We start from the raw sequence: 19,398 nt of genomic DNA, 5'->3' as shown, positions 1-19,398 counted from the left end.
GACTTTCAACCAGACTGGAAATCAGACATAATCAGACATACATATGCACGATTCTATACATGTTTTACTCACCAAAAATAGAGGGGGATATGTATTGCCTCTCCGGAGCATAGTAGATTCCATTTTTCTGATGTCCTGCCCTTTCGCACTTATCTTCAAGAGCGCTGGAGGGTGGGGAAATTTGAAAATCACTGTCTTGCATACAATTTCTGGTGGGCGTGAATGTTGCAGTCAGTATGCTTACACTACCTACACTAAAAGACTATGCCTGATTTCCAGGAAAGTTGAAAGTCAATGGCCCGAGTCTTTGCGGTACCTACGCTAGTGACAGTCTGTGCTCTTTTCATTTTGGCACCCCGCCGGCGTCGTTCCCCGTCATAAAGCCCCGGATGTGTTCTTTGTTGACCCGCGAGCCCGAGATCCTTTACATCCCACGAGTACCCTTTCTGACTTGTCTTTCTCTTTCTCGTCCCCCTCTTTGACAATCAGATCTACTGTATCAACTCACGACTCGTTACAAACCCCACGTGCTTCCTGAAACTGGAACAGTGCTCGACTTCATGGTTCAACAAGCGGGACTATAGAGTGTTATATATGCATGCGCTAGCGCACCCTTGAGCCGTTGTGGACCCGCTTGATGCAACTCGCCAGCCCCCTCCGACAGGCTAGAATTCGAACTTTTTTCTCTGTCGGCTTTTTCCATCAATCGACCAGCAATAACCCTGATTCTTGGCTGGGACCACCCGATTTTCTACACCACCAACCCTGCAAAGACCGGTTTACGGAGTGCTTCCCTTCTTCTACCGTCACCCGCCCCTGTAGGCTTGGCGGCAACCTTCTTTGACACTCTCTTCGCTCCGAGTTGTTGGCCTTCTCTGGAATCTAGAGTAGCATCTGGGTCTTGTTCTTGGCTTTTGCTTGGCATTGTAAGTAACGGTGCCTACCACTTTGCTTTCTGCTGTGGTGTGCTCGTCCTCATCGAACTTTTTTGACGATCGTTAAGTCAACATTCGGCTTGCGCCTCGACCAGTTCTGAGGCCATCCGAGACACAAAACAAACTCCTTTGAGGGCTTTAAAATCAGCCCCAGGTCCGGAAATAAGACAAGGGAAAAAAAAGCCCTCGGTTGCTGGTCCAGTCCTGTCCACAACTTGAAGTCTCCATTCCTGCCACCCGCACGCACCTTCCTTCTCGGCCAAACCCCCCCCTGGACTGGAAACGGCAACGGAAACTTTTAGTCTTCATCTCTTCAGTCGAAGCCACCAAAAAGCGACGACTGAACTGGAGCCTCTCGTATTCACTCTATAGGACGAGTGAATACCATTACTTCATACCAATTCAATTCCCTCCTCCTTCTGTCTCCCGACCCGCCCCAGAACTTATCACTGGACCCTTACTACCTCTACACTACGTCTACCTAAATCATTCCTTATTTCAATTGCTCTTCTTCCTCAAATACCCCAGACCCGCCCCTCCATGACATATGCTCTGATGCCGTTGTCTTAATCCAGTAATCCTTTTCGTTGATCTCGCAACCGTCTGTCACCACGCCACCCTGCCACATCCTTGAGCAGACCCTGACACGCCGAGACATCGATCGACCTTCTCTCTTTTTTTTTTTTTTTTTTTCCTATCTCTTACTTCTACTACATACTGGCAGGACAGGATATTAGTGGCTTCCTAGAGGCACATCACCGTTTGCCGTTTCGGCCTCTGCGTCGACTTCAGGCGATTCCGGTGCCGTCTCCGTCCTTGTTTCTCCAACCCCCAGTCCCCTATCCCTTATTGCCTGACGACATCCTTCACCACTCAGGGGCACATTTTCACCATAATACCACCTCCCGCGATTGTCGCCCACCATGGAACGACTTCGCAGTATAACCCAGGAGAAATGGGCGTGGATATGTCACCATGTTGGTTTTCGGCCTAGGAAACTAATGACCGAAGGCCACTTCCAGTATCAAACAGTACACTGTAAGTTCCTCTCCCTTCCCCTTGAACATTGTTTCCATACTAATTGTGAATAGATACCCTCATCATTGGCCTCACAATAGTCGGGTCAATTCTTATCTACGCCTCCCACAGGGGCCAAGTCGCCTATGTCGACGCCCTCTTCTTCGCTGCTGGGGCGTGTACCCAGGGCGGCCTGAACACCATTGATGTTAACCTGATTAACACCTTTTCCCAGGCCGTCATCTTTTTGCTTGCCATGCTCACTAATCCAATATCGATCGGCTATTACACGGTTTCCCTACGAAGGTATTGGTTCGAAAAGAAGTTGCAGACCATTGTCCAGGACGCCAAGCAGCGGAGAGGCACCATTTCAAAGTCAAAATCGCAGATGCGGACCGACTTTCTTTCACAGGCGGAAAGAGGTGTTGCTGGCCGAGAGATCACCGTCATGCACGGTTCTGGTAGTCCACGCATGACGAACGACGGCATCTTGCTGGGCTCGTTCCAGAAGCCCACGTACGACAGCCGCGCGCCCCCCGATCAGCGAGACCCGGATCAGCCCGAAGATACCCGTCGACAGCCCGAAATCAGGTTCGCCGGCACCGTGAAGAAGAGCGATGGACTTGGCTTGGATGCGATAAAGCTTCCTCGGTCGGACGAGGAGCATATCGCCATTCTTGAGCGACAGCGCAACCGAGACGACGAAGTGCTTCGAATTCCCGGTCCAAGAGATATGGAACGAGGCGCTAAGCCTAGACGGGTCGATGATTCTGCCGAAGAGGATGACCGCGAACCAGCTCAACCTACGCCCATGGTGACGCTCAATGGCCGCGCACAAGCCATCACCATCGAGGAGCCCGACAGGAATAAGTTATACGAAACGCTGACGGAAGATTATGTCGACGATGCCAAGACGTTCACCCACTCTTTCGTGCCGCAACTTAACCATCTCAAGTTCAGGAAGAACACACGGGCCCCCACTAGGAACCGTGTTGACGACGAGGCAGACCCTAAACTGCAGCGGTCAAATTCGAGAATGTCGAGGCGTCCATCGCTCTCAGCCATGAGGTCGGCCTTTACCAAAGACAAGATGGAGCCGACGCCCTACCTCAGCTGGGAACCGACGCTGGGACGCAACTCTCAATTCCACGACCTGACGGAAGAGCAGCGCGAGGAGCTGGGAGGTATCGAGTACCGTGTCTTGAAGTTACTGCAGAAGATCATTCTCTGCTACTTCTTCGGTTTCTTTCTGTTGGGACTTGTCGGTTTGCTACCGTGGATCCTCCATGAGGACCGCTGGGGTCAGGTTGTCGACCAGGCTGGCCAAAGCAGAGTCTGGTGGGCCTTCTTCACCGCGAACTCTGCTTTCATGGATCTGGGCCTTACCTTGACCCCCGATAGCATGAACTCGTTCAATACCGCTGTCTGGCCCTTGCTGTTGATGATCTTTCTCATCATCATTGGCAACACCGGCTTCCCCGTCATGTTGCGGTTTATCATTTGGGTCATGTCCATCGTCGTACCGCGCGACTCGGGCCTCTACGAGGAAGTGCGATTTCTGCTTGATCATCCTCGTCGCTGCTTCATTCTCCTCTTCCCGTCTGGGGCAACGTGGTGGCTCCTTTTCATTCTGATCGGGCTCAATTGTGCTGACGTTGTCTTCTTCGTCGTCCTGGACTTGGGATCTGGGCCTGTCGACGCCTTACCTGGCGGTATCAAGGTCCTCAATGGGCTCTTCGAGGCAGCCTCAACGAGGACAGCTGGTTTTTCCTGCATCAACCTCGCGGTTCTGCACCCGGCCGTCAAGGTGTCGTACATGATCATGATGTACATCAGTGTCCTCCCCATCGCCATGTCGATCCGTCGCACAAACGTGTACGAGGAGAAGTCTCTGGGCATTTACAACAATCCTGAAGGTGAGGAGGAATCGGCTTCACCGTCCAGCGATTTGTCATACATCGGCTCGCATTTGCGTCGCCAGCTCTCTTTCGATTTGTGGTTCATTGCTCTCTTTTTCTTCATGCTCGCCATCTCGGAAGGCACGCGGATCATGGACGGCGAGACCGATATGTTCGCGCTCATGTTTGAGGTCATCAGCGCCTACGGTACAGTCGGCATGAGTCTTGGTTTTTCCACTGGTAACGCCTCTCTATCGGCCATCTTTAGCACGACAGGAAAGGTGTTCATTATCATGACGCTGATCCGAGGTCGGCATCGTGGTCTTCCCTACGGCCTTGACCGTGCCATCGTCCTTCCCAAGGAGCTGAACAGCAGCTCTTCCGAGGACGACGGGGTCGAAAGACAGCGCTCACACACGTCTGCCATGAGTACTGGCCGTGATGCGTGGAGCACCACCAGCAGGACGAGCCGCAGGCGTCACTGGCGCCAACGCAGCAACGACATTGGCAACCAGATCTTTGGCGCTCTGCTCCATCCAGGGCCGCCCAGAGCCGCCATGCCGCTGGATGGACACCGTCCCCACCACGTTCCTCACGCGCAAACCTGGCACCCTGTCCACTTTGGTTCCGTCGGTAAGGCGCGGCCCTTGAATAGAGACTCGCATCACGGAAGCGTTGGCAGTCAGGGCGTCACCGGCCTTGGAGGTGGTGGCGGCGTTAACGGCGTCGGTAGCGGTGGTGGAGACGGCATCAACCCTAATGGCTGGCATAGCATGCGTAGGAGAGCAACGAATCCGGAGCAACACCGCGAGGAGACGATCCACGAGGGCTTCCCGTTCCCATCTGACTCGGACCGCCGGCCTGAGTCCGATCAGAATACCCTGACGGACCCGCCAAGGCTGGGAATGGGAGTGGATCATAATTTGAAGTTGATGAAGCGCAAGTCGGAGCCCAGTTTCCCGTCCACTCCTACTGATTTTAGCGAGTGATGGATGTTTCTTGTTCCTGTGGCGAGGAGGAGGAGTTTAGGGTTTTTTCACTTCATTCATGCATACCTCTCTTCTTACGTATGGTGATTTTTTTTTTCCGGTCTTCTTCAACAATGATACCACGATTTTTTTTTCTTTTTCTTCGGTGTTAGAGAGAGGAAAAGGGAAGGAAGGGTACACATGATATGATATGGTACGATATGGTATGATAAGATAATCCCCCTGGTTTTTGGTGTCTCGACATACACATATCATATTCGACTCATTGGCATTGGTACACTACGCAATACGCTGCACATCACACATTACACATCACATTACATCACACCGGCGACAAGCGAGGCGTTTTTTCTTTTTCATCTACAGGACATGTGCAGCTTCATGAGACGAAAAAGTTTCGAAGGGCGGAATTGCATCTTCTATACTTAGATTCGCATATATACGTTGCGCCTCACCGGCTTGTTTTGGCTTGGCTTGGCTTTGGCTTCTTAGAGGATACATAACTTATTAGAAGACGAACGGGGCTGTTACAGAGAAAGGAAAGCGAGCAATGTTAAGATTTCAATATGCTTGAAGGATCTCTGATAGACGCTACAAATAGCTCGCCATCCGCCGCCACATAGGCAAACAGACATGGTACAAATCTTTTTGGGGAGAAAGGTAGAATAATTGGTCTTATTCGAACACCTTGACCAGTACTTTGTTTGTTTGTTTGCAGCTTGTCGGTGTTGCTAACTCGGTTTCGAACGACTGTATCTGTCTCTGGCGCTGTCGCTGTCGCTGTCTCTCGAAGACGTGCTTGCTTGTCTAGGTGGGTTGGTAAGTGATGGGTTTGTTTTGATGGGTAATTGTGTCGTGTAAGAGATAACTCTAGGTTTATATGATTTAGGAGAGTGCGTGGTAGGTTATCGTGTTGGCAGTGTTTGTGAGGTAAGCAGTTTTGTTTTGTTTTGTTTTGTATTGTTTTGGCTTTGCTTTGGCTTATTTGTTTTGGTTGATCTCATCCAAAAGTTGGATGAGATGTGTGTTGATGCTTACAAACCACTTTCTAGGTAGGAATTGCGTAGTTGGGAATAATATCTGATTGTTCGTTGAATTCACATTCGCTGCTGTCCCTTTTTTGGCATTGTGAATAGAAGGGAAGGAGGGAAAGAAGGCTGGAGATGTTATGCATAGCGGGCTTGGGCCAGGCTTGAGGGTAAGGATCCTTCGACTTTTTATTCTAGGCAGCTTCGAAGATGGTGATGTTGGCTCTGATTAGTAGATCATTAAGGGTAGTCTTTCGACAAAGTCATGTCAGATTCAGGATACAACTGAAAGAGCTGACAGAATACCCCCTTCGAACTAATAGGAATCTCCATTTCTCTTCTAACCTAAACATACAACTGTCCTGTCCAACCAGTCATACATTACTCATCAACCCACTTAGCCTTGCCCTTCTCCGCAAAAGCCTTCATTCCAATCTTCTGATCCTGGCTTCCAAACAACGCATGGAACATGCGCCTCTCATACTCTACTCCATCCCTCAATCCAACCTCCTGGCTCTTGTTAACCACCTCCTTGGCCGCCTGCACCGCCACCTTGCTATATCCCGCAATCGTCTCTGCCGTCTTGAGCGCCTGCTCCATCAGCTCCTCATAGCTATCAAACGCCCTCGCCGCAACCCCCCACCTCTCCGCCTCCTCACCACTGAAGCTCTTTCCCGTGAGAATCAGCTCCATAGCCTTGCTCTTCCCCACTGCCCTCGTCAGCCGCTGGGACCCGCCCGCGCCGGGGATCGTGCCCAGCTTGATCTCGGGTTGGCCAAAGTTGGCCGTCTTGGTGCAGTAGATGATGTCCGTCATCAGAGCCAGTTCGCAGCCGCCGCCGAGGGCGTGGCCGGAGACGGCGCCGATGATGGGCTTCTTGACGGTGAAGGTCAGGTTGGACCAGGACTCGATGAAGGAGTCGAGGAAGGCCTTGGAGAAGGTTAAGGGGGCCATCTCCTTGATGTCGGCACCAGCGGCGAAGGCGCGCTCGGAGCCGGTGAGGACGATGGCGCGGATGGTGGGGGATTGCTGGAAGGAGAGGAGGGCCGAGTTGAGTTCGGTGATGAGCGGGGTGGAGAGGGCGTTGAGGGCTTTGGGGCGGTTGAGGGTTACTGTCCGGTGAGGGTGGGTTTGGTTAGTAATTTGGGTTTCGTAGATCAATAGCAAGTGGTGGTGGGAAGGGGAGGGGGAATGGAAGGCAAAGGAGGAGGTTCTTTGGAGTTCATTGAATACATGTTAAGAGAGACAGACGTCATTGCGTGACGATTGGTGAATCTAGATGAAGCAACGGGTGTTTGTTTACCTTGACCGACACCGGGACGGGGCTCAGAGACCTGGATGAACTCATACTGGCTCTCGGCAGGAGTAGAATAGGCACGGGCAGCCGCAATACGGGGAAGGGTAGTGGGCTGGAAGCGGGAGCCGGCCCGGGATAGACCCCGGAGGGTGTTGTTGAAGGCAACTGAACGCATGATTGTGGTGGGTGATTTGGTTCTATCAGACGAGTTGGTCACGGAAACAAAAAGGTCAATGGCAAGAAATCAGAAACAAAACACTTGCAGCAGCACAGAGCATGTTAATATAAGTGAGTGACCCGTCAAACCGAGGGGTAGGTAGCTCCCGAGCTCTGATGGGCCATCCAGGTCCGGGTCCCCATTGCCCAGCTCCCCAATTCCCCACACGCTTGGCCTCACTGGTTATCCTCGGTCTTAACGACGTCAATTGGGGAATGCCTGTCTGTTGATCCTTGCAACTGTACTTTGCTTTTCTTGTTTTGGGGGAGCGGGCCGTTTCCACGGTTTCAAAGACGTCCATCACCAGCCACACTTTTCGGGCTGTTCGGCTTCAAGGCTAACGAGGGAATACCGTCAACGCCACAATCCAACAAATTCCACCCCTTTTCACGAGCCAGGTCTAGGCTTGTGTTGCGTGGCTGATGCCAGCTTGCCCGCCACGGAAAAAGGTGTCCCTCCCCCAATCGGCGGCCCCCCGTCTTCGTCATTCCCTTGGGATAACGGCCCCTGCTTGATACGCGCAACGAAACTGGAGTGCTGTCTTACCCTACAAGGTACGGTGCCCGTGCTGCTGCTAGTGTAGTATAGTGTACAGCTACCGTCCCTACATGCGCAGTGTCCGACAATCATTTTTCCCTTCTGCCAACATCTCTCGTCTTCCCTTTGCAATCACCAACCCACGAACACCTTTCCACCTACACCTCCCAATCAAACGGTTTTGGACACGATATACCAGCGAGACACGATCGATCAACGAAGTAAAACGAGCTACACTTACACCCTTACCAACAACGTCGCAATGGAGACCGCGGAGGAGCCGATGACGCCTTTTGGCACTTTCACTGCACAGAGCAACAAGCTCCAGAGAGTGCGTTTACTGCTCTTGTCTTTTTGCGACTGTCATGTTGGCTAACACAGTTGGGCCCTTTCAGCAATACCAAGCACTCCTCGATCAGTCGACGCCCTATGTTACGTACCGATGGGTTGGCACCGGCGTCGCCCTGTTTCTCTTCTTCGTGCGGGTGTTCGTGGCACAAGGCTGGTACATTGTCGCCTATGCCCTCGGCATCTACCTTCTCAACCTCTTCCTCGCCTTCCTCACGCCCAAGTTCGACCCCTCGAGTGACGCGCTCGACACGGAAATGGAGGACGGCTCTGTCGGTACCCTCCCCACCAAGCAGGACGAGGAGTTCAGGCCCTTCATCCGCCGCCTTCCCGAGTTCAAGTTTTGGCATTCGGCCACCCGCGCTGTTGCCATTTCCTTCCTCTGCAGCTGGTTCGAGATCTTCAACATTCCCGTGTTCTGGCCCGTGCTGGTTATGTACTGGCTCATGCTTTTCATCCTCACCAGTACGTTGCATTCCCCTGTCAAGCTCTTTCTTGTTTGAAACTATGAACAGCCGCTAACGATAAGAAACAGTGCGCAAGCAAATTCAGCACATGATCAAGTACCGTTACGTCCCCTTCACCATTGGCAAGGCGCGGTACAACAAGAACAGCAACTAAGCAGTTTTGCTGTTGCCCAAGTTGATTGATGTTGCTGGTTGTCAGACAGGGCAGCTAGTCTGTCTCTGACACTTTTGCGCTGTCCGGGGAGAGAAGGAAGTGTTTCGCGGGCCAAATTCAGGTCAAACGCTGTAGAAAGAAAGACAGAACTTCTCAATGTACTAATGACGGGGGAATGCGCCATGTTGATGGAGCATTTATGACGATGAGCAACTATCATGTATATTTTTTTCATATATACTCTTCTAATCTGACGCCTGGGCTGGGATACGGGGTGGTTGGCCTTCTGATTGTTGCCATAACAGTCGATGGATGAACGAATGGATGGATGGATGCAAGAGGGGGTTCTGAACTATCTCACATTTGATTAGTAGTTTCACAGACGCCATGAGTGAAGAGAACGGACGGACGACAACAAAAAAACCATGGCGGTGTCTGGAAGCAGGCCATACAGGATATCACTTAGAGACCAAAATAATTAACCATAATGTCAGCTGGAATTGAATATGCAGCTGGAAATGTACAAAAAGTCTCTCGCCATGCCATGCTGCCAATAATGTCAAAACCATGGCATAGCCCGATATTCAGGGGTCAATGAATGGAAATCAACAAAGTTGTAGAGAAGGGAACCTTAAGGCTGCGTGGGGCCCACTTTTTCTTTGCGGCCGGCACAGCCAGGCGATCCTCAGTGACAGGAACCTCCAACAGAATGGAAGCGTACACGCTACTTGGCTCGTCCGGGACAAAATTGATGAGACCAACCAACATGTTAGGTAAACGAGTCCGCTACCGCTCGTCAAGATTTATTGAAGAATAAACAAAAGAAGGCCGTTGCAAGACTGTGATATGGATTACAACAATTCGATCGACATCGGCTAGAGACCCATGTGGATATTTGTATTCAGAAATCGCCTAATATTCAAGATCAGAGGTGTAACAAAGACGCTTGGATGCGTAGTAGGAGCATACATACCCAAGGTATACTAGGTAATGTCAAAGGTCTCAACTATTTTGTCCAGGACGAGCTTGACCAACCAGTTGACCAACCACCAGCCTTGTCTCCATTTTTTTTTAACCCAGTGTCCCGGCCCCTGTCCGTTGGCACACACCATCCCGCAACCGCAACGCAACGCAACCGCGCCTTCACCTGCATCTCGACCGCGACTCACTTTCGCTGCGACCACTTTCATCACCTTGCTCTCGAAGCTCCGACTCCCGTCTAAACTCAACCCACAATCATCAATCTTAACCCGACTCGGTTTTCACAGCCACCCACATCCACACGACATCATCATATAATCACACAACACAGACAAACACCATGTCGCAACACCCACGAGGGCGCGAAGAGCGCATGATCCACCAAGATTACATCGCCAGAATCAGATACTCCAATGCTCTACCACCCCCTCCTAATCCGCCCAAGCTGCTCAACATCCCCAGCACGGGCCTGTCGAGCGGCCAATACACCAATCCTGGCTTTGCCTCGCGCCTTGCGCGTGAGCAGCCCCTAAACATCGAGGTCGATGCCGAGCTCGGTATGCCTCTAGACCTGGTCGGCATGCCAGGTGTCTTTGACGGCAACGAGGATGGTGCGTATCCCTCTTTACCTAGGCGTTGATCACATGAACTAGTATACTAACATAATGGGCAGCCATCTCTGCACAGAACCCCCCGCCACCTATTCACCCACACGATCGTCTTCTCCTCAGACCACTCAACACACTCGGCAAGCCTAAGATCGGCACCGAGTCGGTATCTTTCCTCCGCCGCACCGAATATATCGCTTCCGTACAAGTCAAGAGGGACAATGTCTTCCTCAACAACCGCTCTTCCAATAGCTCCAACAAGGACAACGCCCTTAAGCGACCTCAGAAACGCAAGGCCTCTCCCGAGCCCGACAAGGGCACTCCCGCCTGGATCCGTCGCCGTATTGAGAAGAGCTTTGATATTGCCGCAGCCAATCTGGCCGACAAGACCAAGGTCAGGCATCCGACCAAGCGCAACGTCAAATGCATCGATGCTTTCCCTCTACTCCCCGACACCACGGCATTCCCCGACTCTGGTGCTTACGTGACGGTCAAGTTCACCACCAACCCCGTTAACTCGAGCGACAAGTATGATCCTCGCATACTTGCGGGCATCTTGAAGCCCATTGAGCGGAGTGAAGCCGAAGAACAAGCCTTCCAGCTGGCGCAAGAGCTACACAATGAAGACCCACAGAACCATCCTGCCCCTAGTTCCATGATGAACTACAACCTATTTCTTCCCTCGGATGCCAAGGAAAGTAATCTTTTCCGCGCGAGATTCGACGTCGACAACCCGGACCGCGACTCTGAAGGTCTATACCCACACAAGGACGGCAAGGGCCCGCACTTTGTGTTCCCCCGCCTGCGCCCCTACGAGACCTCGGCCGAGACCGAGTACGATCACGACACGAAATACAATGGCGAAGTTATCTTGGCGTTCCGCGACGACGTGGGAGAGGGCGACAGCACCACCGATCAGAGGGGCATGTACTACTATCCCATTATGCAGCGCAGCACCCTCCGGAATCAGCGCACTCGCAACATTGCACAAAAGATAGCCGACGACAGCGAGAGGTTCCCTGACGAGTTGCACGTAACAATCGATGAGCCGCATGAGGGCCTCAAGGCTGATATCAAGCAATTCGAGCTTAACCCGATCGGATACTCTGGTGTCAGCGAGGAGTACCAGGAGGAGCAGACGGAGCAGCAGGGGCAAGCGGAGCGTCATGATGAGGAGGAGGAGGAGGAGGATAGGCGACGTGAGAGAGATGCTTCTGAGAAGGCGGATAGTCCCCGCCGCCACACGGATGACGAGGACGACTACTAGACATGAACCACCAAAAACGTCAGTGAAGAGGAGAGCCCGGTGGATGAAAAAGGATGTCGTGAAGGAAGAGGCTGTCGTGAGAAAAGCGCTCACTCTAAAAGGCTCCTCTGAAGGATTTGTAAGAAAAGAGTTCAGTTTAGAAACAGATGAGAGCTCTCCGTGCCGTGGGCGGCGTAACCCTCAACGTCATTTTTGAAGGGAAGGTATTGTGGAAAGCGGCTTGTAGTTAACCCAGCATTATTACTGCAAAGGTCGCAAGGAAGGAGCAGCACATGCTTACATTGACTGGAACACAATAATAGTGTCAGACGTGATAAAAAGAGGACAGGGTACCTAGCATCAGTGGTACGGAATAAAATGAATTGGGTATCTTTCAGTCTCCCTATTTCCAACCCCTCCTCCTTATTTCCATCTGTCCCATGACTTTTCACCCACACGATCTACCAATCTACCTCAACCCACCCAACGTCGCCAACACATCCTCCAACGCCTCGACCAGCTCCCCATCCCCAACCTTCCTTACCTTCCCCATCAGCACCCTCGCAATCCCCAATACCGCGCTGGTAGAATGCACATACCGTCTCTGCACCCCCGGATGACTGCCCGCCAACAAGGCCGTAACGAGCTGCAGCGTAGCAACCTGGAACTCATACACCACCAGCTTCGATTCCTTGCCTACCATCTCCACGTCTTGATCGCCTTCCTCCTCCTCCTCCTCCTCCTCCTCGGGAATATACCACGCCGCCACCTTGGTGACTAAATCCAACCACTCCTCTTTTGGGCCAGGCCTCTCTAGTTCAGCAACTTGCAGTAGAACGCGAACGATTTCTGTACCTCTTGCTGCTTCCACTTCGTCCACTAGTACTTCCCCAGAAGAAGAAGAAGAAGAAGAAGAAGAAGTACTAGTAGTAGACTGAAGGATCCCCACCAAATCATCAGCCAAGGCCTGCCACCCCCCATTCGCCAAGAAACTTTCAACCCCCTTACGTTCTTCCACCAGCCCTTCCCACGCCATCAACACCGGTCTTCGGAAATCCAACAACTTCTGGTCATTCTTCTTCTGGTCAGGTTGATGACAGCTGTGGCGGTATAGATCGATGAATAAATCGCCTAACCCACTTGCTTCCTTGCGGAGCTGCTCGTTGTCGTCTTCCCGTAGCCAGATGGCCAGCGCGCGAATGGCTGCGAGGATGAGCGGGTCTTGCTCGACGCTGTCTTTCATACTTTCCCAGGAGAGAGTCAAGTGGGAGACGCCGCCCGAGGCAGAAGAGGAGTCGTTGTAAGCGGCGGAGGAGCGGGCGGACGGGTCCAGGCCCATGGCGCCTGCTACGCTGGCGTCGTAGCGGTCACGGAGGAATTCGAGGGTGAGGGAAAAGGTCTCGGAGAGGGAGGTGCGGAGTTTGAGGAGGAAGGTGGGGTCCGGGAGGAGGGAGTGGGAGTGGGAGTGGGACTCTGAAGAAGAGTCGGAGGAAGGGTCGAGGGAGCGGAGGAGGAAGCCGAGGTAGTGGGAGATGATGTTGAATGCGGAGCTTAGGCGGCGGGAGGATTGAGGGTAGGAAGGGCTGTTGAGTTGGGATAAGAGGGTCGGGGCCGTGGAGCGGATGTCGATTAGGAGAATGGAAATGAGGAGGTACGAGAAGGGTTTGTTGTCGTCGGTTGGGTTGGCTTTGGATTTGCCTTTGCCTGAAGGGTCATCGGTGAAGAGCAGTTGCGGAGCGACAGAGGGGTAAACTTCCAGTAGGGCAGCAGAGAGGTTGGTATAAGCGGCGCGGCCGACGGGGGTAGGCCGGCTGGAGACGAGGTTGCGGATGAAGAGGTTGAGAGTGGGTAGCCATTGAGGGTTTTGCGGTAGGACTTGGGGCTCAAGACGGGGGAGCAGGTTGGCGAGGAAGTCGAGAAGGGTGACGGCGTCGGTGCCCTTGAAGGAGGAGACGAGAGCGGTGATGGTGTGGTCGATCTTGGTCCGCAGGAGGTCCTTGTCTTTGGCGGAGGAGGAGACGGATGAATTCGTAACGTTTAGCCAGGCATAGAAGAAGATGTCGAGGACTAAGGGCTGTGAGGGGGCGATTTCGATCAGAGTGGTGACGTCGTCTAGGGCGATGAAGGCTTTGGCGCCGTCTGGCGTGGTGACGAGGGCTGAGAGGGTTTCTAGGACCATCTTGGTCGTCTCGTTTGAACTGTTTCATTGTTAGTTTTGGGGACTTGTGAGTGAATGATTGATACAAGTACAATAAAAAAAACTCACCAGTTCAAAAGACAGGCCACCAAATGTGGTATCCTCTCGGTAAACCTCGAGTCTCGTTTATTTTCCTCGGGCACCAGAGCGGCAAAGGTGTGGATGATGGCCACGGCCAAATCTAGCATGTCCCGGGCATTCTTGTTTCCCCCTTCGGACTGGGACTGCTGACGCGAGCCGGTCTTGATTAGCCGATCCAGGAACTTTGACGGAACGCTCTTCCAGAGACCGCGGACTGCCTCTTGGTTGTTTCTCAACTCTTCCGAGTTGTCGAGTACTGACTTGAGAAGGGCGAGGCCCACAAAGCGGGAGGTGTCGTCCTTTGCTCTGAGGAGAGTTTGGGCATTTTGTATGGGATCAGGCTGCCCGGTTTGTTGTTGAGTTGGTTCATTCATGACGGATTGTTGGGTTGGTTCACTCATGATATATTTGTTTGTGATGTCTATGATTTCTTTGCGTGAGTGGGTGTTGAGTTGAGGTTGTGGATTTGGAAGACGGATGATGGATAGATGACGAAGTTCACGGCTTGCTGCTGGACAATTAGTTTGTACGGGAGATTGTCCACTTTGATTCCCACACAAGCCGAAAGTTCAGATTCAGTTTTGAATTTAAGAATATCTCCTAGATGTTTTTCCACGTCACAATCCTTTAGGGATGAAAGTCAATGCACTCACAGAAAATGGAAGAAGAGAAGGGACGTCGTTGATGTAAAAGGCTTGGCATTTTCCATCAAGTGGGTTTGGGTCTTGGCAAGGTGCTTAACTCCAGAACCGCCAAGCGTTAGCAGGCTTGGCCCTGTCAATGCTGTGCATGTCCCTGATGCACCCCGATAAGAACATGCTCTTATCAGGCCTCACAGCGCCGCCATCTCACTACGCCTCACTGCTGGACAAACTCTCCTAATGAAGCCAGGAACAAGACGACATCCCCTCTACCGGCATCTCTGTCTGAGACGAGAATGGGAAATGCTCTGTCATTGTATTTACCATGGCTTCTAGAAGTGCGATGATGGACGACGGGTATCCTTCCAGTTCGGCAACCCCAGCAGCATTTGACAGCCAACACGAGTGGGAAGAACACCGTCGCGCAACCATTGAAGATGACCGGGACGAGTTGGATCTTTTGGGCGAGGATGATGACCACAACAACAATCATGACAACGACATGATCCTCGATGAAGATCCTCTGCGAGATGACCTGAACCAGCCCATGTCGTTCAAGCGCAGACAAAAAAAGCAATCCGTCTTCTCACAGCCATCGCGGCTCTTCTCAGCTTTCACTGGTGGACGGTCTCCTCGGAACTCTCACGATGTCCCTGGCCGACCATCACCTACGTCAAACACCCGCTTGGATGGCACTCAGTCTGGGTCAAAAGATGGCGGGCCCATGGATTGGTATGTCGAAGGCCCGGGAAGGAGAGTTGGCTACGAGGACTTGACCGCCATCGACTGGATCTTCGAGTACACCAAGGAACGCTCAAGACTGCGAATGCTATCTTCCGGCTCCAACAGTCTCGTGGGCTGGATCCGCCTGCTCCTCGACAACAGCCAGGTCTGGATTGTTCTGCTGTTGACTGGTCTGGCTGCCGGTCTGTTGGCTGCCGCCATCGATGTAGCCACCGATTGGCTGGCGGATCTCAAGTTCGGATTCTGCTCAACTGTGGACGGCGGAGCCTTTCACCTGAGCAAGAGCTCATGTTGCTTGGGTTATGAGGACCATGCCCAATGCCAGGGCTGGTATCCCTGGGCAAAGGCTTTTGGTATTTACTCAGGAGGCGGCAAGTGGTTCCTCGAGTACTTCTTCTACGTACTCCTGGCAGTATGCTTTCCCCCCAAAGTCCGACAAGATATGAAGGCAACCCCAGCTGATCTAAGCTACAGTTATCCTTTGCCGTTTCTGCTGCCATCTTGGTCAAGGAATATGCCATCTATGCTAAACATAGTGGTATCCCCGAAATCAAGACTGTCCTAGGAGGCTTCGTCATCCGCAGGTTTCTAGGAATCCAGACCTTGGTGACAAAGTCGCTAGGTCTTGTGCTTGCTGTTGCGTCCGGCATGTGGTTGGGCAAAGAAGGTCCCTTGGTTCATGTCGCCTGCTGTTGCGCAAACGTCTTCATCAAGCTCTTTCCAAGTATCAATAATAATGAAGGTATGTAGTGTAGTAAATCCACCTATCAACGTCCTAAGCTAACCCCCGACAGCACGCAAGAGGGAGATTTTGTCCGCAGCGGCTGCCGCCGGAATATCCGTTGCCTTTGGCTCCCCTATCGGCGGCGTGCTCTTCAGTCTTGAACAGCTTTCCTACTATTTCCCCGACAAAACCATGTGGCAGAGCTTCGTGTGTGCCATGACGGCTGCCGTTACTCTCCAGGCCCTCGACCCCTTCAGATCCGGCAAGCTGGTGCTTTACCAAGTCAAGTACTCGTCTGGCTGGCACGGCTTTGAACTTGTCCCTTTTGTCCTTCTGGGCATCCTAGGCGGTGTCTACGGCGGTCTCTTCATCAAAGCCAACATGCGCGTCGCCGAATGGAAGAAATCCACCAGGTGGCTTCCCGGTCCCGTCACCCAAGTCGCCATCGTCGCGGGCTTAACCGCCCTCATCAACTACCCCAACCACTACATGCGCGCCCAGACCTCCGAGCTAGTCTCCAACCTCTTCACCGAGTGCGCCAAGATCGTCGATGACCAATTCGGTCTCTGCAAGACAGGCGCCGCCTCCTTCGGCACCATCACCCTACTCATCTTCGCCGCCGTCCTCGGCTTCTTCTTCGCCGCCGTGACCTTCGGCCTGCAAATCCCCGCCGGTATCATCCTCCCTTCGATGGCCATCGGCGCCCTGACCGGCCGTGCCTTGGGAATCCTCATGGAACTCTTCCAGCGCGCCGCCCCGAACTTCCCGCTTTTCCTACACCAATGCGAGCCCGACATCCCCTGCATCACCCCCGGCACCTACGCCATCATCGGCGCTGCCGCCTTTCTCACGGGCGTAACCCGTATGACCGTCTCCATAGTCGTCATCACCTTTGAGCTCACCGGCGCTTTGACTTATGTTTTACCAATCATGATCTCCGTCATGATCGCCAAATGGGTCGGCGACGCCTTTTCTCGCAGAGGCATCTACGAGTCCTGGATCCACTTCAACTCGTACCCCTACCTGGACCCCAACAACTCGGGCGAAGACTTGAGCCCGCTGATCCCCGACGTGCCAGCTAGTCAAATCATGACCCGCTTGGACTCGGACCTCATCGTCCTCACTGCCACGGGGCACACGATCGCTTCACTACAGAAAATCCTCGAAACCACACCTTACCGCGGGTACCCCGTCATCTCCAACCCGCGCGACGCGGTGCTCTTGGGGTACATCTCCCGCGCCGAATTATCCTACGTTCTCTATTCTCCCGGCGGAAGAGCCTCGAACCTACCGCCCGAAACCGAGTGCTTCTTCAGTCATCAGCCGCTTGCGGACCCGTTGACTACTCTTGACCTAAGACCGTGGATGGACCAGACGCCCCTGACCCTTCCCGGTAGGAGCCCGTTACATCTGGCGGTGAGCTATTTCCAGAAGTTGGGGGTGCGGTATGTGCTTTTTGCGGAGAGGGGAGTGTTGCAGGGACTATTGACGAGGAAGGATGTGTGGCACGTGATGAATGGGGCGGAGGAGCGGGTGAGGGATGCTGTCGGAGCGGGGGGTGCGGGGGGTATTGGCAGTGGGAGAATGGGGAGTGGGCTGGGGAGGGAGGAGGGAAGGGGAGAGAGTGCTGGGCTGTTGGGTGTTGAGAGGAGGGATTATTTCCAGGGGCAGGGTGGGACGAGGGAAGGGAGGAGTGGGAGTTTTGCGGGGAGTAGTCAGGGGAGTATATTGTAGATGAGGATGTGGGTTTGCTTGAAGATGGTGATACCGAGCGGTTGGGGTGCTTATAATAGCGGTTGTAGCTTGTAATGTCTCTTCAGCGTCCGTCGATGTACATGAATGTCGGAGCCGGCTGGTACTTGCATCATCTAGCGTCCCTCACTCGGCGACCTGGGTATCAAATTAACCGCTTGGCCGGGTACCGCAACCGTCAACCGTCAAACCCCGAAACCCAGCAACCAACACATAACCATATTCAGATTAACGGCATGCTAAGAACACAGTAAGCTAAGTGTCAGTCTCTTCGTATGCCTCGCCGTTGCTCTGCAAATCGAGCAACCACATTTTCCTTTCTTCAGTCTCTTCTCACAATTATCTGCACGGAAACGCCGAGGTGAGAATCTCTTGTTATCGGCGCTTGGAGTGTGTTTTGGTGCACATAGCAGGACAAAAAGGATTCTTGTTTTGTCACATCTCAACTCTCAGGTTCCCAAGTTCGTCACAGTCAGCCAATCACATGTTCTTGTACGTATACTGCGTATGTATTCGATTCCGAATTATGGGTTTGTCACAACGAAGGTAAGTACGCGGCTCAAGTGACAAGTACCAAGTGTGGGTTAATCAACTGGATAAGTGGAATATTCGTTTCAAGGTGACAAGGTTGCCATAACAGTTGGTAAGCAATGGTGTACCTATACATGAAGACGAAGCCACATCAAACAGCACACCTCAGCTCGGTAAATGAGTAGTAATATGTACCGAACTAGGTAAAAAACAAAAAACGGGGACGATAATGGATAAAAGACATGTCGCTTTCATTCCCTTCTCAACGGTGAACGAAAAACGGAGGTGGAGATGGGAAGAGTTGTAGTTGGGAAGAAAACAGCGAGTGGAAAAAAGAAAAAAGGGAGTGTGTTAGTAATGCCGTACCTGACATCACTGCGGAATTCCCATCACATCGGAATACTAGAACTCTGTTTCTGGTCTCCGCAGATATACTACCAAACTCGTAAGCCTCGTTCGTCATCTTACGAAAACGTAGATACGATGACTACTCGGCTTTTTGGTCCGGGGGTTATGTATAATCCGATGACTGTAAGGACCATGACAACAGCCTGTCATGCAACATAACCCAACAAACAACCACCAGAACAAGTGCACTCGTCTTATTCCTGCAGCCTCACTACCTAACATACCTAGAGGTACTAAAAGCAACAAGTACTTCTAAGCATCAACACATACCTAGCTACCCACTTCCACAAGGCTGTGACTCCCATAGCAGTCAGTCACTGTCAGATTCAATGAAACCCTAGTCTAACATCCTGATCCCCCCTCCCCCCACGACACGACGAACGCCTTACACTTTCGTCTTACTGACCGACCGACTGACACTCACTCTAGGTACGTGCCTAGAATGAACAAGCGGTCTTGGTCTTGGTCTTGGTTTTGGTCTCAGTAATGCCTGACCTGGCTATGGCGACGCACCAACTCCTTGCATTATTGAATGTGACCATTACAGAATGATTAGGTTATGTTAGATCAACCTAGGTACTTAGATTCGCGGATGCAA

General features: G+C 52.5%; 6 protein-coding genes across 6 annotated transcripts; 4 read left to right on the top strand and 2 right to left on the bottom strand.

Annotated features, from left to right (window-relative positions):
- Positions 1-1,858: 1,858 nt before the first annotated feature.
- B0T23DRAFT_403376 (cation transport protein-domain-containing protein) lies at positions 1,859-4,839 on the top strand (the record flags this gene model as incomplete). Its single annotated transcript, XM_062838776.1, has 2 exons — positions 1,859-1,973; positions 2,027-4,839. 2 exons carry the CDS (start codon positions 1,859-1,861, stop codon positions 4,837-4,839), a joined length of 2,928 nt encoding a protein of 975 aa, XP_062693843.1.
- Positions 4,840-5,805: 966 nt separating this feature from the next.
- On the bottom strand, positions 5,806-7,435 carry B0T23DRAFT_376515 (enoyl-CoA hydratase mitochondrial precursor). The gene is made up of 2 exons (XM_062836966.1): positions 7,171-7,435; positions 5,806-6,979 (listed from the first exon to the last, which is right to left on the bottom strand). Exons 1-2 carry the CDS (start codon positions 7,337-7,339, stop codon positions 6,249-6,251), a joined length of 900 nt encoding a protein of 299 aa, XP_062693842.1. The 5' UTR covers positions 7,340-7,435; the 3' UTR covers positions 5,806-6,248.
- Positions 7,436-7,931: 496 nt separating this feature from the next.
- On the top strand, positions 7,932-9,116 carry B0T23DRAFT_107948 (RER1 protein). The gene is made up of 3 exons (XM_062831810.1): positions 7,932-8,249; positions 8,314-8,731; positions 8,802-9,116. Exons 1-3 carry the CDS (start codon positions 8,181-8,183, stop codon positions 8,885-8,887), a joined length of 573 nt encoding a protein of 190 aa, XP_062693841.1. The 5' UTR covers positions 7,932-8,180; the 3' UTR covers positions 8,888-9,116.
- Positions 9,117-10,018: 902 nt separating this feature from the next.
- Positions 10,019-12,143, top strand: B0T23DRAFT_335205 (RNA polymerase II-associated). Its single transcript, XM_062835796.1, has 2 exons — positions 10,019-10,479; positions 10,542-12,143. The coding sequence occupies exons 1-2, from the start codon at positions 10,209-10,211 to the stop codon at positions 11,741-11,743; spliced, it is 1,473 nt and encodes a 490-aa protein (XP_062693840.1). The 5' UTR covers positions 10,019-10,208; the 3' UTR covers positions 11,744-12,143.
- On the bottom strand, positions 12,144-14,675 carry B0T23DRAFT_335204 (DUF1941-domain-containing protein). Its single transcript, XM_062835795.1, has 2 exons — positions 13,989-14,675; positions 12,144-13,920 (listed from the first exon to the last, which is right to left on the bottom strand). The coding sequence occupies exons 1-2, from the start codon at positions 14,399-14,401 to the stop codon at positions 12,192-12,194; spliced, it is 2,142 nt and encodes a 713-aa protein (XP_062693839.1). The 5' UTR covers positions 14,402-14,675; the 3' UTR covers positions 12,144-12,191.
- Positions 14,676-14,869: 194 nt separating this feature from the next.
- Positions 14,870-17,843, top strand: B0T23DRAFT_452439 (chloride channel; the record flags this gene model as incomplete). Its single annotated transcript, XM_062841145.1, has 3 exons — positions 14,870-15,797; positions 15,860-16,127; positions 16,180-17,843. The coding sequence occupies exons 1-3, from the start codon at positions 14,967-14,969 to the stop codon at positions 17,841-17,843; spliced, it is 2,763 nt and encodes a 920-aa protein (XP_062693838.1). The 5' UTR covers positions 14,870-14,966.
- Positions 17,844-19,398: the final 1,555 nt, after the last annotated feature.

Source organism: Neurospora hispaniola, assembly GCF_033458365.1.
Source record: "Neurospora hispaniola strain FGSC 10403 chromosome Unknown B0T23scaffold_3, whole genome shotgun sequence".
Lineage (NCBI taxonomy): Eukaryota > Fungi > Ascomycota > Sordariomycetes > Sordariales > Sordariaceae > Neurospora > Neurospora hispaniola.
Note: the sequence above shows the minus strand (reverse complement) of the source record. Positions and strands in the feature narration are given on the sequence as shown.

Bases quoted from the DNA above. Each gene is read 5' to 3' on its own strand.
- B0T23DRAFT_376515 (XM_062836966.1), bottom strand. From the start codon at position 7,339: ATGCGTTCAGTTGCCTTCAACAACACCCTCCGGGGTCTATCCCGGGCC. The intron at 6,980-7,170 runs GTAAACAAACAC...CTCACCGGACAG, and splicing joins CCGTCCCGGTGTCGGTCAAG to TAACCCTCAACCGCCCCAAA.
- B0T23DRAFT_107948 (XM_062831810.1), top strand. From the start codon at position 8,181: ATGGAGACCGCGGAGGAGCCGATGACGCCTTTTGGCACTTTCACTGCA. The intron at 8,250-8,313 runs GTGCGTTTACTG...GGGCCCTTTCAG, and splicing joins AGAGCAACAAGCTCCAGAGA to CAATACCAAGCACTCCTCGA. The intron at 8,732-8,801 runs GTACGTTGCATT...GATAAGAAACAG, and splicing joins CATGCTTTTCATCCTCACCA to TGCGCAAGCAAATTCAGCAC.
- B0T23DRAFT_335205 (XM_062835796.1), top strand. From the start codon at position 10,209: ATGTCGCAACACCCACGAGGGCGCGAAGAGCGCATGATCCACCAAGAT. The intron at 10,480-10,541 runs GTGCGTATCCCT...CATAATGGGCAG, and splicing joins CTTTGACGGCAACGAGGATG to CCATCTCTGCACAGAACCCC.
- B0T23DRAFT_335204 (XM_062835795.1), bottom strand. From the start codon at position 14,401: ATGAGTGAACCAACCCAACAATCCGTCATGAATGAACCAACTCAACAA. The intron at 13,921-13,988 runs GTGAGTTTTTTT...ACAATGAAACAG, and splicing joins GTGGCCTGTCTTTTGAACTG to TTCAAACGAGACGACCAAGA.